This window comes from Lucilia cuprina, chromosome 5 (genome assembly GCF_022045245.1).
Source record: "Lucilia cuprina isolate Lc7/37 chromosome 5, ASM2204524v1, whole genome shotgun sequence".
NCBI lineage: Eukaryota > Metazoa > Arthropoda > Insecta > Diptera > Calliphoridae > Lucilia > Lucilia cuprina.
In genome coordinates this window covers 24,684-37,786 of record NC_060953.1, presented here as the reverse complement: position 1 = coordinate 37,786, position 13,103 = coordinate 24,684, and the positions used below count along the sequence as shown (strand labels likewise).

Genomic DNA, 13,103 nt, shown 5'->3' with positions numbered 1-13,103 from the left:
CAATTGTAAATCACGAAATATTTATGTATATCTATAAAAAATATATAATGTGTGTATGTTGTATATTTTTTATATATATGTATATGTAAATATTATATTTAATTATAAAATCAGTTTTCATTTGTTTTTTTTTTTTGCTTATTTTATAATTTGTATAAAATGATTATTTATATAAAAATTTTATTATTAAACTAATTAATTAACCCTAAAGTAATTATTTTCAATAAACCATCATTAGTCTAGTATTAAGCAATTATTAGCTTCAAAATTCATAAACAAATATATGAATCAATAATAAAACAAAAACTAAAAAATCTTTGAGGATAATAAATTGTAGAAAAGAATTTATTCTATACTTGAAAACATTTTTTTTAGCAAAAATATGATTAATTTTGTGTTTTACATATTTGTTACAATGTAACAGTTACATATGTACATAAATAAATATATGTAACTAATTTGTTAATCGAAAAGGATTATTATTCCGATCGAAACATTCCGTTCGGAACAATTTTATTCCCGAAGTTATTACTCAAATGGAAGGAACAAAAGACATACATTTTATGCGGTTTTCCTTGGATAATTGAATAATATTGCTTATAAGTGAATCAATCATTGATGTTTAAGTGTTTATAATGTTAAACATTGCATGGCAATACAAAGTAGTAAAAACAAGAAAAAGTAAATTGCTTTAGGCACAAAGTATTTAAGCAATAATTACGTATTAGAATGGCGGTTTTGATTCATAAATTTATGAATTAAAACCGCCATTGCTACCCAGCAAAAAAGTGTGGAAAAAGATGTAGTATTTTCAACATTACGAGTAACCCAAAGTGCTTCAAATCCGAATAACAAACGTTAGCGTGTAACTGGAGGGATGTTGTTCAATTTTGACAACATTTAACTACTTCAACTCTTATTTTAAGAAGCAGTAAAAATCTTATATTTGGATGTCAATGACATTTTTATGCAAATTTAATTGTTTTTTTTTTTTTTACCAAAATTTGATTGCAAATAGAACGAATATTAGTACTAAAGTGATTGAAAATATATAAAGTTTCATATTTATTGCATTGTGCTATTGCTGCAAGTATAAACCCTGTTTTAAGCTACCACATTGGTGTGAAAACATGCGCAAAGGTTTATAGCTTGTTCCCGTACGGAAGTTATGTAAAAAAGAATTAATAAGAAAAATAATTCTGAACTGTTAAGTCCGCCATAACCTTCATTTATTGTTTAACCAGTCGATATTCTGCCTTTTAAAAAAAATTTTGTTGAAAACTGCCAATTTTGCGTTAGGTTAAAAAATAACTAGACATTGAGATAGTTGGGCTTAGAAGTACAAATGTATTAATTTTTTTAATATTTTTAAAATTCGTTCCCAAATCTTAATAACAATATTTACTACAACAATACCAAAATACAATGGTTCGCATAAAATGGCTTCGATTGTTTTGTGTTTTACATATGCCACTTAATAATTTTTTAAATAACTATTAAAGAATTTAATTATTCAGTTCAGTCTTGCATAAATGAACTACTTCCAATGAACATTTATGGAAATAATAGTGAATCAATTATGCGGGTTTCTTATACACCAATTATATTTCGTTGTTATTTCATGACGATTCAGAAATTTTTTATTCTATTAATTCGTTTAATTAGCTGACATCTGTAAGTACAAAATGCAACAAAAAAAACATGGTAATTTTGTTGTTGTCGAAGTGCAAAAACTTACAAAATAATTATTTGTGCCAAATTTTGCATCAGTTGTAATTCTGGTCTGAATTGGGGAACAACTCTACCGTCATCGTTTTTATATCTTTACTTGTTGCCGAGGTTTCGACAGAATTACTTTTCACCCCCGCACCAATGTAATGCATTACTTCGTATAACTGGCCGTTATGTGTTGTCTTCATTAAACGAGTGTTTTTGACTGGTGGAGATAAAATGCTCACAATATGACATGTTTGAGACCATTTAGAATCAAAGATATACTGGTGGAGATCAAAAAATACTTTTAATATATGTAATTCAGTTCGGTGCTCCAACTTCCAATATGAAAGTATAGGTCGTTTGGTGGAGTTTCTCCGGATACACGTATGATAACCTGGCAATTAAAACCCAACAAAAAAAAAGCAAATTCTGTACGAATAATTTAGCAGACATAACATTACCCTGCAGGAAATGAAGTAATAATTGTCTTAATGCCACTAGAACAACAGACACTAGTACAAATTGGGTTAGAGTTTATATGGAAAAATACTAGTACTAGAAGTAGTTTAATGGCGCCACTTGTAGACTGATTTTTGTTTGACATGTGTTTTAAATTATAAATTTTTTAAATTAATAAAATATAATTTTGAAACATTTTCCATAAAAACAATATTTTCAAAAATAATAAATTTTCCATAAAAACAATATTTTCAAACAGAATAAATTGTGTATGCAAATTCAGCTCCGGTTGCAAGCAAATTCCTATGTAAGTACGTCTATTAAATTTAAAAACTGCTTAATATTTGTTTTATCGTTTAGCGAATGTTTTTATAACGAAGTGGAGATATGGAATGATATCAACGTTGTAAACGGATAGAACCAGAATTTCTTCAAGCTTTCATATTGAATTGTTAGGTAAACGTATTTACAAAATTTTTTATAGTATTTTTTTTTTCGTATCTTTAGAAATAAAACCGTATAAAATACTAGTTGTGTAGTAATTTTCACTCGTAATTGTGCAGGAGGATTGCAAGAGAGCAAAACCACCAATTATGGCGATTATTTTAGAATATTAGAACTAGTATCAAACTGGTTCTAAAGAAACTAATTGGGTCCAAGTGTACCAGTATAAGTCTAGAACTAATGGTACTAGTATTTTTCAAACACACTCAATGTTAATTTGAGCATTATGATGGTATAGGAAAGTTTACAGTTGGGAACTAGTACTGATGATTTTGGTACTAGTTAAATACTAGTTTGGTACTAGTTCCATTTCCTGCAGGGTAGCGTGTCATAGGCGAGAAAGGGTTCGTATTTGGAATAATAGCACGTCATTAAAACGAATGCTTATAACCAATGAACATTCGATGATTCTCATGTAAATTTTCATTGGTGCACTATATTTATTTTAAAATGCATTATTAAAAGTATCATGAATAAATTAATTTAAATAATTGTTTTAGTGTGATATTTTTAAAATTTTATATACACAATAAAACATGAATAACTCATTTCGAATACTTGAAAATTCATTAAAGTAAAAATACCCAATATATGTATGCATTTAAAATCCGTAAAGCATTAACAAATATTAAATACAAAAATCTAATAAAATTAATGGTATTTTTAATATTTATTATATTAAATGCAGCTTTCTTTTGAATCCTAAGAGAATGCCAAATTATAGTGAATTTTACAATTCCTATAATAGTATTTTACATATGTATGTAAGTGAATTGGGTGCAATTTTTTATGGCTTCACTTAGACAAATTTATAAGAATTTTGGAATGTATTTAAAATGCATTAACAAGAATACATAAAAAAGAAATCATGATCATCCTCCTTCATGTTGAACAATTTCATTTTTTTTTGCTGGGTAATAACTTGCTCACTCTCGTTTACAAAGAATAGGTATATTTGTGACAAAAAATTTTTAGAGATACTTTGATATTAGTGGAAATGACCATATTGTCTCTTTGTCGAACTGCTTTGTGATGTATGGGAATACTTTATCAAATATTTTAACTTGTTTTTTTTTTTAAACAGACATATACACCGATTTGTTAAAAGACGGAACACTTATTAATTTAATTTAATTTCAAATTAAATTCTGTAGTAATTGTTTAGATTGCATTTGAGTTATTTCTAAAACTAACCGCATCAAAATTTCACATAAATGAAAGAATATCGTTTTAGTTAGGTTTAAATTCAGTAGTAAAATGTTTTTCTTTTTTTGGGGTTTTAATTAGGATTGCAGTGCATTATTGCCAGGTTATTACACATTTGTCCAGAGAAACCCCCACCAAACGACCTATACCTTCATATAGGAAGTTGGAGCATCCGGACTTAATTTCATCAAAAGTATTGTTGGTCTCCACCAGAAATATGTCTTAAAGTTTTAATGGTCTCCACCAGTATATATTTGAGTTTAAATGGTCTCCACCAGGTTATATCGTGAGTATTTTATGGTCTCCACCAGTTGAATACATAACCTCACTCTGAGGTAAAACGAAAGTACGCGTTTAATGAAGACAACGTATAACTTAGAACAGTTATACTAAGTAGTGCATTAAATTAGTGCGGGGTGAGAAGTAATTCTGTCGATAGCCCAGCAACAAGCACAAGCCTCACCGTCCTTAAGAAAAAAAAAAAAACGATGACGCGTGAGTAAATCAACAATTTTAGAATAAATCAAAGCTACAGGTTTTATTTTTCTTAGAGTATTCGCTATAAAGCCTTAGGGGTTACTCTGTAACTCTATTCGAATGAAAAACATTTAAAATTTGTATGTTAAATACATTAGGTTTCGAATTTTTTTCTTTCGAATCGAAATACGTAGTAATCCCCCTTGATTTATAAACATTTTTTAGCATTTTTATAAAAATATAAAATTTAATAAATTCAAAAAGTAAATTTTAATAGTTATTAAATTCATATCGAACTTTTTCGTTTCTGTTTCTAGTTTTTATGTTCGGAAGTGAAAACGTGAACACCACGAAATAGTGTAAAATGAAATCTAAAGCAAAAAAAAAAAAAGAAATACACTGCACATTGGGGGAATATTCAAATTAATACTTAGTAGCCGATAATAGAGTTATAACGTTTCATGTATTTACAGTTTTTGTGTGTCAATATACAGAAAGCCTTCAAACAATATTTAGTAATATATAGTTGTGAGAATCCATATCAAAACGGAAAGAAAATTTAAATTTTCGGATTTATCAATTCTGATTTTAATGAAATTTGCAAAACATATTAAAGTTTGAATGTGTTCCTCAAATCAATGATCAGAATTCCGTTGCATACCAAAAATATCGCGTTTTGGACTTTTAATTATTGCCCACAACTTTGAAATTCATTTAAGTACAGAATAATTTTTGATTTCGTTTTAAAGCCAAATATATGGTCTTTAAAATCCTGTAAATAGAATTTTTACTTTCAAAAGGTCAATTTTCACAGTGTATAATTCAATGTCAAATAGGTCAGGCAGCCCTGTGTTAAAAATTATAAAAATTCATGGTATGAGGATACCTAAACTCTCTTCCATTCGTAATTCAGCTCTGGGTGGTTAAAGACCTACGTGCGTCATTGCCATTATTGTTTAAGTGTAATCAGGCCGTCCTTCTTTCGCTGCCTTCGAGTGTTTTGCGTTTTACTCTCGCATTGGTTTAATGTATCACATAAACCAATAACTGTATCGCGTTACGGTTCTTCGAAATTTCATGCATTTCGAATTTCGAATTTTGTGCATTTTTTGATAACCTGAAAATTTCTTTGATATATGGTGGAGTACCAAACAAAACTCGTTTAAGATAGTTCTAAGTTATAAATAAAATAAAAAAGGTTTAATTGTTTAACTTTTGTTCGCTACTTTATTTAAGTTAGTGGCCTCCGGTATGTTAGTGGTTAGTGTTCTAGTTTTGTAGACCGGAGGTGGTGGGTTCGATTCCAACCTGAGTCATTGGTTAAGGAGCGCACTGCAAACCTGATAGAGGCGTAGGTGTATTTCTTCGGATTTGATGTATATACATCCTCCTTTCGAACTATCTAACTTATTTAAATTATATCTCTTAAACCCTTAAATTTAATTAGTTTTGCAATACGGATTTAGCTTTACTCAATTGTATAGATTGCGAAAAGATTGTGATCAGTTAAATTTCATCTTATTTATAAATGCTAGAAGCTTTAAAATAATTCTTGAAGTCACTTCTACCACGCTGTTTTCCTCCTTTTATTTGAATATTATGAATATTATTCACAAAAGTCGAATAAATTGAACTTATCTGTAAAAATACGTGGAAATCGTTATGAATCTTGATTTTTTGGAAGGTGAAATTAAAATACAATTCCAATAGTATTTTAGTTCAATTGAAGCAAATCCTAATATTTATCAAATATGCAACTTATACTAAATGGTAAAAATAAAGACTTATGTAAAAAATATTGTTATAAAATAATGCTAAAAGAAAACAGGAACTACATATGTATGTAAAAACTGACAAGTTTTTAAATAATATAATTTATAAAAAATTATGATTATAATACAAATTGATTTATTATATAAATAAACTTACAAAACAATGAAGAAAGGGAATTTAATTTTAGATTTTAATATAGATTTCCAATTGAAAACATTTAACCGTTTCGTATTAAAAAATCTAGATCTTTATTTAAAACAGAATAAAAATGTGGTCGGATTGGTCTTCATATATTTATACTTTACAGTGTTTCGGCGAACAGTATTTTCAATATAAGAATACCTCTCGCTGAGTGTTAATGTACTTTTTCTCGAAAATGATCTCAGTTTCCTGCCATCAATTGAAAATCTTGATTTCAGTGCAATATGTCAAAAAACATTTTAACATAACATAACATATTTCCAAAATGGTTTTCAAAAAATATAAAATTTTTTAGTTCTACCTTCATCCTAAACTTGTTTTAGTTCTACCTCCATCCTAAACTCTTTGAGTGTTTCGTGACATTCACTCTTTTTGTTTATTAAATAAATACATACTTTTTCCGTAAAGTCGTCTATGAATGTTGCGAAATAAAGTTACTTACTTATCGATTCTACGCTCATCGCACCATACAAATCTGTGTGCATTAATTCTAATACTTTACTCCTTGTTTAATTTATTTATTTATTTATAAGTTATCTTAAGATAAGAAATTAGGATAACTTATTATTACTAAGCAATGGCAACTAAGGCCTTCAGCTAGAGGAAATGTAACCTTAAAAGCATTGTCTATTAATTAAATACTATTTATCACTAATTTCCAACAGTGTATGTAGTAAAATATTTTATGTTGGAAATCCACTAGTAGCATTAAATGCTTGTCTGGTAGGTTTATACTCAGATGGTAAGATATATAATAAAAAGTTAAGAAGTCTTCATCAACACCATCAATCATATCATTTATATTAAATATTCAGTTATTTTTGGTTTTAATTCATTTTAAATTTAATATTTTACGAAATTGTTCCGAATTCTTTCTACATTAGGAAAGTGTTTACTTTTTATTAACAAATTATTTTTTGAAAAAATTGCAGTTTTTTTTAACTAACAGAGATATAAAACTAACGCCCATGAGAGTTCGTTTTTTTGAAACAAAAAAATCCTTATATTGAGTGGTTTGTTATATAAAAGTAACTTGTTTTATTTGTTTGTGATTGTTCGTAAATGCAGTGCAACATCACTATAAACATACCTGATGGCAATGATTAAAAATTGATCGAAAAACTGCAAATTTACGTGAAAGGATTCAAGATTTTCTAAAATTCTATTTTTTTGTTCGCTTAATGATTGTATTTTATTAAAATTATACTAAAGTTGTGTTTAAAATCAAATTGGGATAAAATCGTAAACCCTCCAACGACTGATCTCTGCATAACTTGCCGTGGCGTTCAGCAGCTAACAAACGCTCTTTGGCTAAAAGTAAAGATATATTACACAATTTTGCTAATTCTTCAACTGCCAACGATTTAGATTTTTGTACTAAATCGAATGTTTCTGATGCTGTTAACTCATCGTCTTGGGATTCTAACTGCAATACCATAGCTCCACTAGGAAAACTTCTTAGTTTAATAGGACCTTTTAACAAACGACATGCATTGAGCAAATCTTCGGGTGACAGTAATTCTAAACCACGCGCACGATTAACACGGCAATATACGTCTGCTAACGACATCATGCCTCCAGATTCCTATAAATTAGATGTCTTTAATCATATGTATTCCAAATGATATTGTTTGCATACCTCCAAAGGATCCAGAAGCATAATACACAATTGCTCTGCTAAGCTTTTGAAGTATTCTGATTCATTTGAAAAACCTTCTCTAGTTACTGGGTCTTCAATGCCCAAACTTAAGAGATATGACTTAAAGCGCACAGTCTCATCATTGGAAATTTCACCTCTTTGGGAACGTATTTTATCACTGATAACTCGTGATATGCTGACCATATCCTTTGCCATTCCCATCAGAACTCGGAGATCTTGAAACGCTAGTGCAATATTTTCGTCAGTTTCTTTCGTTTTCTGCTCTATGGCCCTTTCAATTCCCCCAATACCAGTACGCATTCTTAATCTTGTTTCTCTTGTTATATTATCTTGATAAGTGTCCTCCTTTTTTTGGTTAACCACATCATCACTACTACTTATTTTGACATCCCATAGTTTGGCTTGCAATGTTTCTCTCAATGCATTCGAAAATTCTGGTAACACGCCATGTTTGCCTGAAAGTTTAATAAATGCATTGGTACTGTTGTCTAGAGGCCCTGGTAATTTGTCGCTGGTTGGTTGCCGTAAATGTAAGATCAAACGCGTTTTACGACCAAATAAGAAATTACTCGCCTGTTCCTCGCTAACTGAAATGACATATTTTAAATTTAGACATAAACAAACTGCCGCTTTAGCAATATCTCCTGGCCTTCCCCAAAATAGTCGATGTGATGTTAAAACTAAATCCCCTTCCTCAAATTGGGTCTAGAAAAAAGTAAACAAATAATATATAATGAGTCAATGTAATTTTTCTAGCTTTTACCTTTTGGTCACCATCATATAATTTTATTTGTGATTCTTTACTAACAAACGCCTCATTTTCATATAATCTTGCCTCCATATATTCGAAGCGATTCATCTTAAAATGCAAGCCAATTCCAAAAAAAATGCGTCAATTTATTACTGATATTTTAAAAATATTTTTTTTTTTGTTTTAAACAAATTGACATTTGTATATTAAAAGAAATAGGTGTGCTAATTTGTCAATACCATCTGATAGTAACAAAAAAATATAAGAAAAATCATTAACAATTGGCAACACTAGCAATATATTAGAAAAATAATGTATTTAATAGTTATACTTATACGAAAAGATCAATGTAAAGCTATAAATTTTAAAAACTCTACATACAAAGTATTTACTTATTTATTTTAAATATCATGTATGTCGTCTAGAATTACTGTTATTATTATTGAATTAAGGAAACATCGTTTAAACGTTGCCAACTTATTTAACTTCATATGTTGTTAAGTTGTGGACATTTAACTTTACACGTCGTGTTTTTATTTTTAGTTTCTCTAATTTTTATTAAATTTTGTGATTTTTTTCATATTTTTGTACAATTATTATAATAATTATGGTATGAGTGCAAATTTGCTACAATTTACATAATTTCGTATAAGTAATAAAAAACGCCTACATTTATCTAAAAAATAGTATGCTGTAATTCCCATATTTTGGGAATATAATCTATAAATAAAATAGGTATTAGCTTTTTTGAAAAAAATTCTGGGTTTTTTAAAAAATTTTAGCAGTGATTAGTATTATAATGGATGTCAAAACATCGACAGAGGCTAGTAAAATGTTAGAGGCCGCTTTACAACAAATGGATGGCATTATTTCGAATGCCTCTGCAAACAGCCAAAATGGAGGTGGGTCTTCCCTTCCCCGTACAGATCAAATACAAAACATGTCAAGCCTATCAATTAATACTGAAAACGGAAGTGCGAATACTTTAAATGAACGTAGTATTATATCAGCGGAAAATGTACTATCAACGGCTAAAACTTTGGCTTTGGCATTGCAACAGGTATGTTAGTCTAAATAATATATTGTATAAGTAGAGAATATAGGCGTGTTGCAAATAAAATATTTTTTGTATGACTGTTTATTAAGTAAATAATTTGTATGTTGCATTTAATATAAGGTTGGATTAACTGCCCCGGCACCAGACCCCGTAACTGCTGCAATTATAAGTGATTGGCTGGAGTGTCATATACCTCGCCAAGATTCCGACGAGCGATTGCGCCGATTACAACGGGATAAAGAATCAATATCTCTTCAATATCGAATGGTAGCTGATAAAGTATGCGAACAGGCAGATAAAATTCTAGAGCTTGAACGTTTGTTGTCTGAAAAAACGCAGCAATTAAGTGCCAAAGATGAACTTTTACAAAGACAATTATGCACACGTTCGGAATTGGAAACTCAAAAACTAGAGCTCATGTCAGCATTGAGCGAGCTAAAGTTGCATAGAGCGGCTTTGGAAAAAGAAAATTTGGAATTGAAAAATTTTGAAAACTTAAGTATCTCCAAAGAGCAGTTAAAACATTTTACCGCTCCATTCGGTAGTATGGGTAACTTGACTCAGTTGAATTTCTCAAACAAAAGTGGACATTCTCCAAAGACGCCTCCAACTGCTTTACGACATCAAATACATCCTTTATATCACAGCTTACCACGTTCACAATGCTATAAGAATGGAAATAAGCCAAAATTGCCTATAAATCCAAATCATAACAATAACAACAACAATGGAAACATAAGTAAGCAACGTAATGTTGTATTTGCTTCGAACGAAAAAATTCTTATTGATGACACCAGTATTCAAAATGATTCATCGGATCTGATGTTTAATAGTTTCACGAGCAATTCAAATGTCAATTCGACACCTTCACCAACTTTAAAAGAAAGATCAGCTAAAAGTTTACGAAATATTTTTGGTAAATTAAGGCGTAGTAATAGTGGCAATTTGGAATTACCTGCTCTAGAACAAGCAGAACCTGAATTTCGTCGAGGGGATCGAGCAAGAGCAACGGCCGGTGGTCGTATAGAATGGGCTACACAATTTTCAATAAATTCAAATAAGAATTGGTCGGAATGGTCTGAGCAAGAAGTTTGTAATTGGCTAAACGAAATAGGCTTGGCGTGTTATGAAGAAGATTGCAGGTAAGCCCGATATTTATACCATTATAGTAAAATAAAACACTTTTTTTGCATGTAGTAAAATTATCAACTTTTAAGAATTAAATACATATTTAAATTCCTTAACTAACATCGTTGTATACTAACATTGCCACTACTAAGTACATACCTACATATACATATTAGTTACATATTTATGACATGTATTTATAATTTTAATTTCACCTTCAACTTTTTCTACTTTCGAAATTATTTAATTTATCTAAACACTTGATGCATGTTTTAAAAAATTAACATTAAACGATAGCTATCTCTTGAGGAACGATAAATTTAATTGAACAAATATTTACATCCAAACAGAAAGTGGCTAAAAAACAAACCTTCAGTATGCTTTTTTACTGCATCGCCTGTGGACATTGAAAAAGAATTATGTTTAAAATCTCCTTTACATCGGAAAAAAATCATGCTTGCTATTGATGAACTCACAAGTAAAGAATTAGACCATTTATCTTTGAAAGCAGCACAATTAGACATTGGCTGGGTTATGCGATGGTTGGATGACATTGGGTTACCACAGTACAAAGATAATTTCTTACAAGCTAAAATTGATGGACGGATGTTACATCGCTTAACAATGGAAGATTTGGTACAGTTGCAAGTTACATCTTGTCTTCACATAGCGTCTCTTAGAAGAGCTATACAATGTATGCGTGAAACTGAATGGAATCCTGATTGTTTAATTAGGAGATCAACAAAAATATCAAAGAGAAATAGCACGGAGTTGGACGAAAATACAAGTAATAATGAGGAATTGGATACAAGTATTGAATTCATATCATTATGGACAGCCCATCGGGTTATGGAATGGTTACGTGTTGCCGACTTATCAGAGTATGCGCCAAATTTAAGAGGAGCAGGTGTTCATGGTGCCTTAATGCTTTATGAGCCTCGATTTAATGCGGATTTGTTAGCAGACTTATTGAGTATACCGCCAAGCAAGACATTATTACGCAGACATTTAGCTACCCATTTTAAAGAACTGTTAGGACGAGATGTTATACATGCCAAGCGTGATGCAGAGGCACAAATTGGTTACCAACCTTTAACTATAACTGCTAAAATAAGACCACCTAAAAAGACTCAATTTTCTTTAAAACGAAGAAAATCCACCAAAGGTCTTCAATGTGGTTCGAACGAAATTGAGTGGACCGATTATGTCTGTCCTATGAACACTTCGAACAATACACACAATAATTCGGCAACGTCTTCATCGACAACCTCTACAAATACTTCAGAACAAGCGCAATAAAAATATATATATAAATCTTATTTATTTATAATAATTTCGATTAAACTGTGTAAGATTCAGTTTAATTGAAAAAAGTTGAACGAAAAAAAAACATTTATAAGGGCCTCAATTGCTTTTTAATGATATTAACGATTTAAAAACAATAAATAATTTAGGTACAATTAACAAATATAATATCATTAACTCAAAAGTATGAGGACTGCATATCATTATTCCAGAAATGAATATTTAAATTTTGAGCAGTGCCACTTTTTCTGCAAAATTTCTTCCCTTAGTGCGAACTATAAAACCAGTTTTAAATATTTTATTCATATTTACTTTTTGGTACCAAAAATGTTTATTCAAGAATCAAATACATCTCCATTTTCACCTTAAAAAAATTTACCACAACTTTTATGTTTCTTAATTAATTCCACTACAATAGAAACGCATTTAATCCAGAAAATGTAATTTTCAATCAATATGTCTTCCAAAAGTCTTAGCTGAGTTATTTATTTTAGTAAATATTTGCTCAAGAGAACAATAAGCCCAAACCAAAACGAAAGTATTGCAAAGCATTACAATTACAAAACTGTTATTGAAAAGAATATTTTTTTTTTTAATAAAAAAATACATTTTATCTAACTTTAAATCAATATTATTAAAAATACTCACCACGTAAAAAGAGTATAATTTTATATATTGTTATTAATTAATAATTTTCTGCATTTTTTAAAAATAATTTTAAGTTGTCTTCAGTTTTATGATTAGAAAATTGTAAAGAAAATAATTATAAAATATTTCGCCTTATTAATCAAGCGTTAAAATTACTTAAGAAATATATTTGCACTTATTATTATGAGTTTGTTTTTTATTTCATGTATTAGATGCTA

At 29.4% G+C, this 13,103-nt stretch overlaps 2 protein-coding genes across 2 annotated transcripts; one reads left to right on the top strand and one right to left on the bottom strand.

Annotated features, from left to right (window-relative positions):
• Positions 1 to 7,342: 7,342 nt before the first annotated feature.
• LOC111690960 (vacuolar protein-sorting-associated protein 36) lies at positions 7,343 to 8,968 on the bottom strand. Its single transcript, XM_023453577.2, has 3 exons — positions 8,760 to 8,968; positions 7,976 to 8,701; positions 7,343 to 7,921 (listed from the first exon to the last, which is right to left on the bottom strand). Exons 1-3 carry the CDS (start codon positions 8,853 to 8,855, stop codon positions 7,538 to 7,540), a joined length of 1,206 nt encoding a protein of 401 aa, XP_023309345.2. The 5' UTR covers positions 8,856 to 8,968; the 3' UTR covers positions 7,343 to 7,537.
• A 275-nt stretch (positions 8,969 to 9,243) lies between these two features.
• On the top strand, positions 9,244 to 13,069 carry LOC111690848 (liprin-beta-2). The gene is made up of 4 exons (XM_046953124.1): positions 9,244 to 9,357; positions 9,530 to 9,807; positions 9,925 to 10,946; positions 11,283 to 13,069. The coding sequence occupies exons 2-4, from the start codon at positions 9,547 to 9,549 to the stop codon at positions 12,229 to 12,231; spliced, it is 2,232 nt and encodes a 743-aa protein (XP_046809080.1). The 5' UTR covers positions 9,244 to 9,357; positions 9,530 to 9,546; the 3' UTR covers positions 12,232 to 13,069.
• Positions 13,070 to 13,103: the final 34 nt, after the last annotated feature.

Bases quoted from the DNA above. Each gene is read 5' to 3' on its own strand.
- LOC111690960 (XM_023453577.2), bottom strand. From the start codon at position 8,855: ATGAATCGCTTCGAATATATGGAGGCAAGATTATATGAAAATGAGGCG. The intron at 8,702-8,759 runs GTAAAAGCTAGA...ACTTTTTTCTAG, and splicing joins TATATGATGGTGACCAAAAG to ACCCAATTTGAGGAAGGGGA. The intron at 7,922-7,975 runs GTATGCAAACAA...TCTAATTTATAG, and splicing joins TGCTTCTGGATCCTTTGGAG to GAATCTGGAGGCATGATGTC.
- LOC111690848 (XM_046953124.1), top strand. From the start codon at position 9,547: ATGGATGTCAAAACATCGACAGAGGCTAGTAAAATGTTAGAGGCCGCT. The intron at 9,808-9,924 runs GTATGTTAGTCT...ATTTAATATAAG, and splicing joins TGGCTTTGGCATTGCAACAG to GTTGGATTAACTGCCCCGGC. The intron at 10,947-11,282 runs GTAAGCCCGATA...ACATCCAAACAG, and splicing joins TGTTATGAAGAAGATTGCAG to AAAGTGGCTAAAAAACAAAC.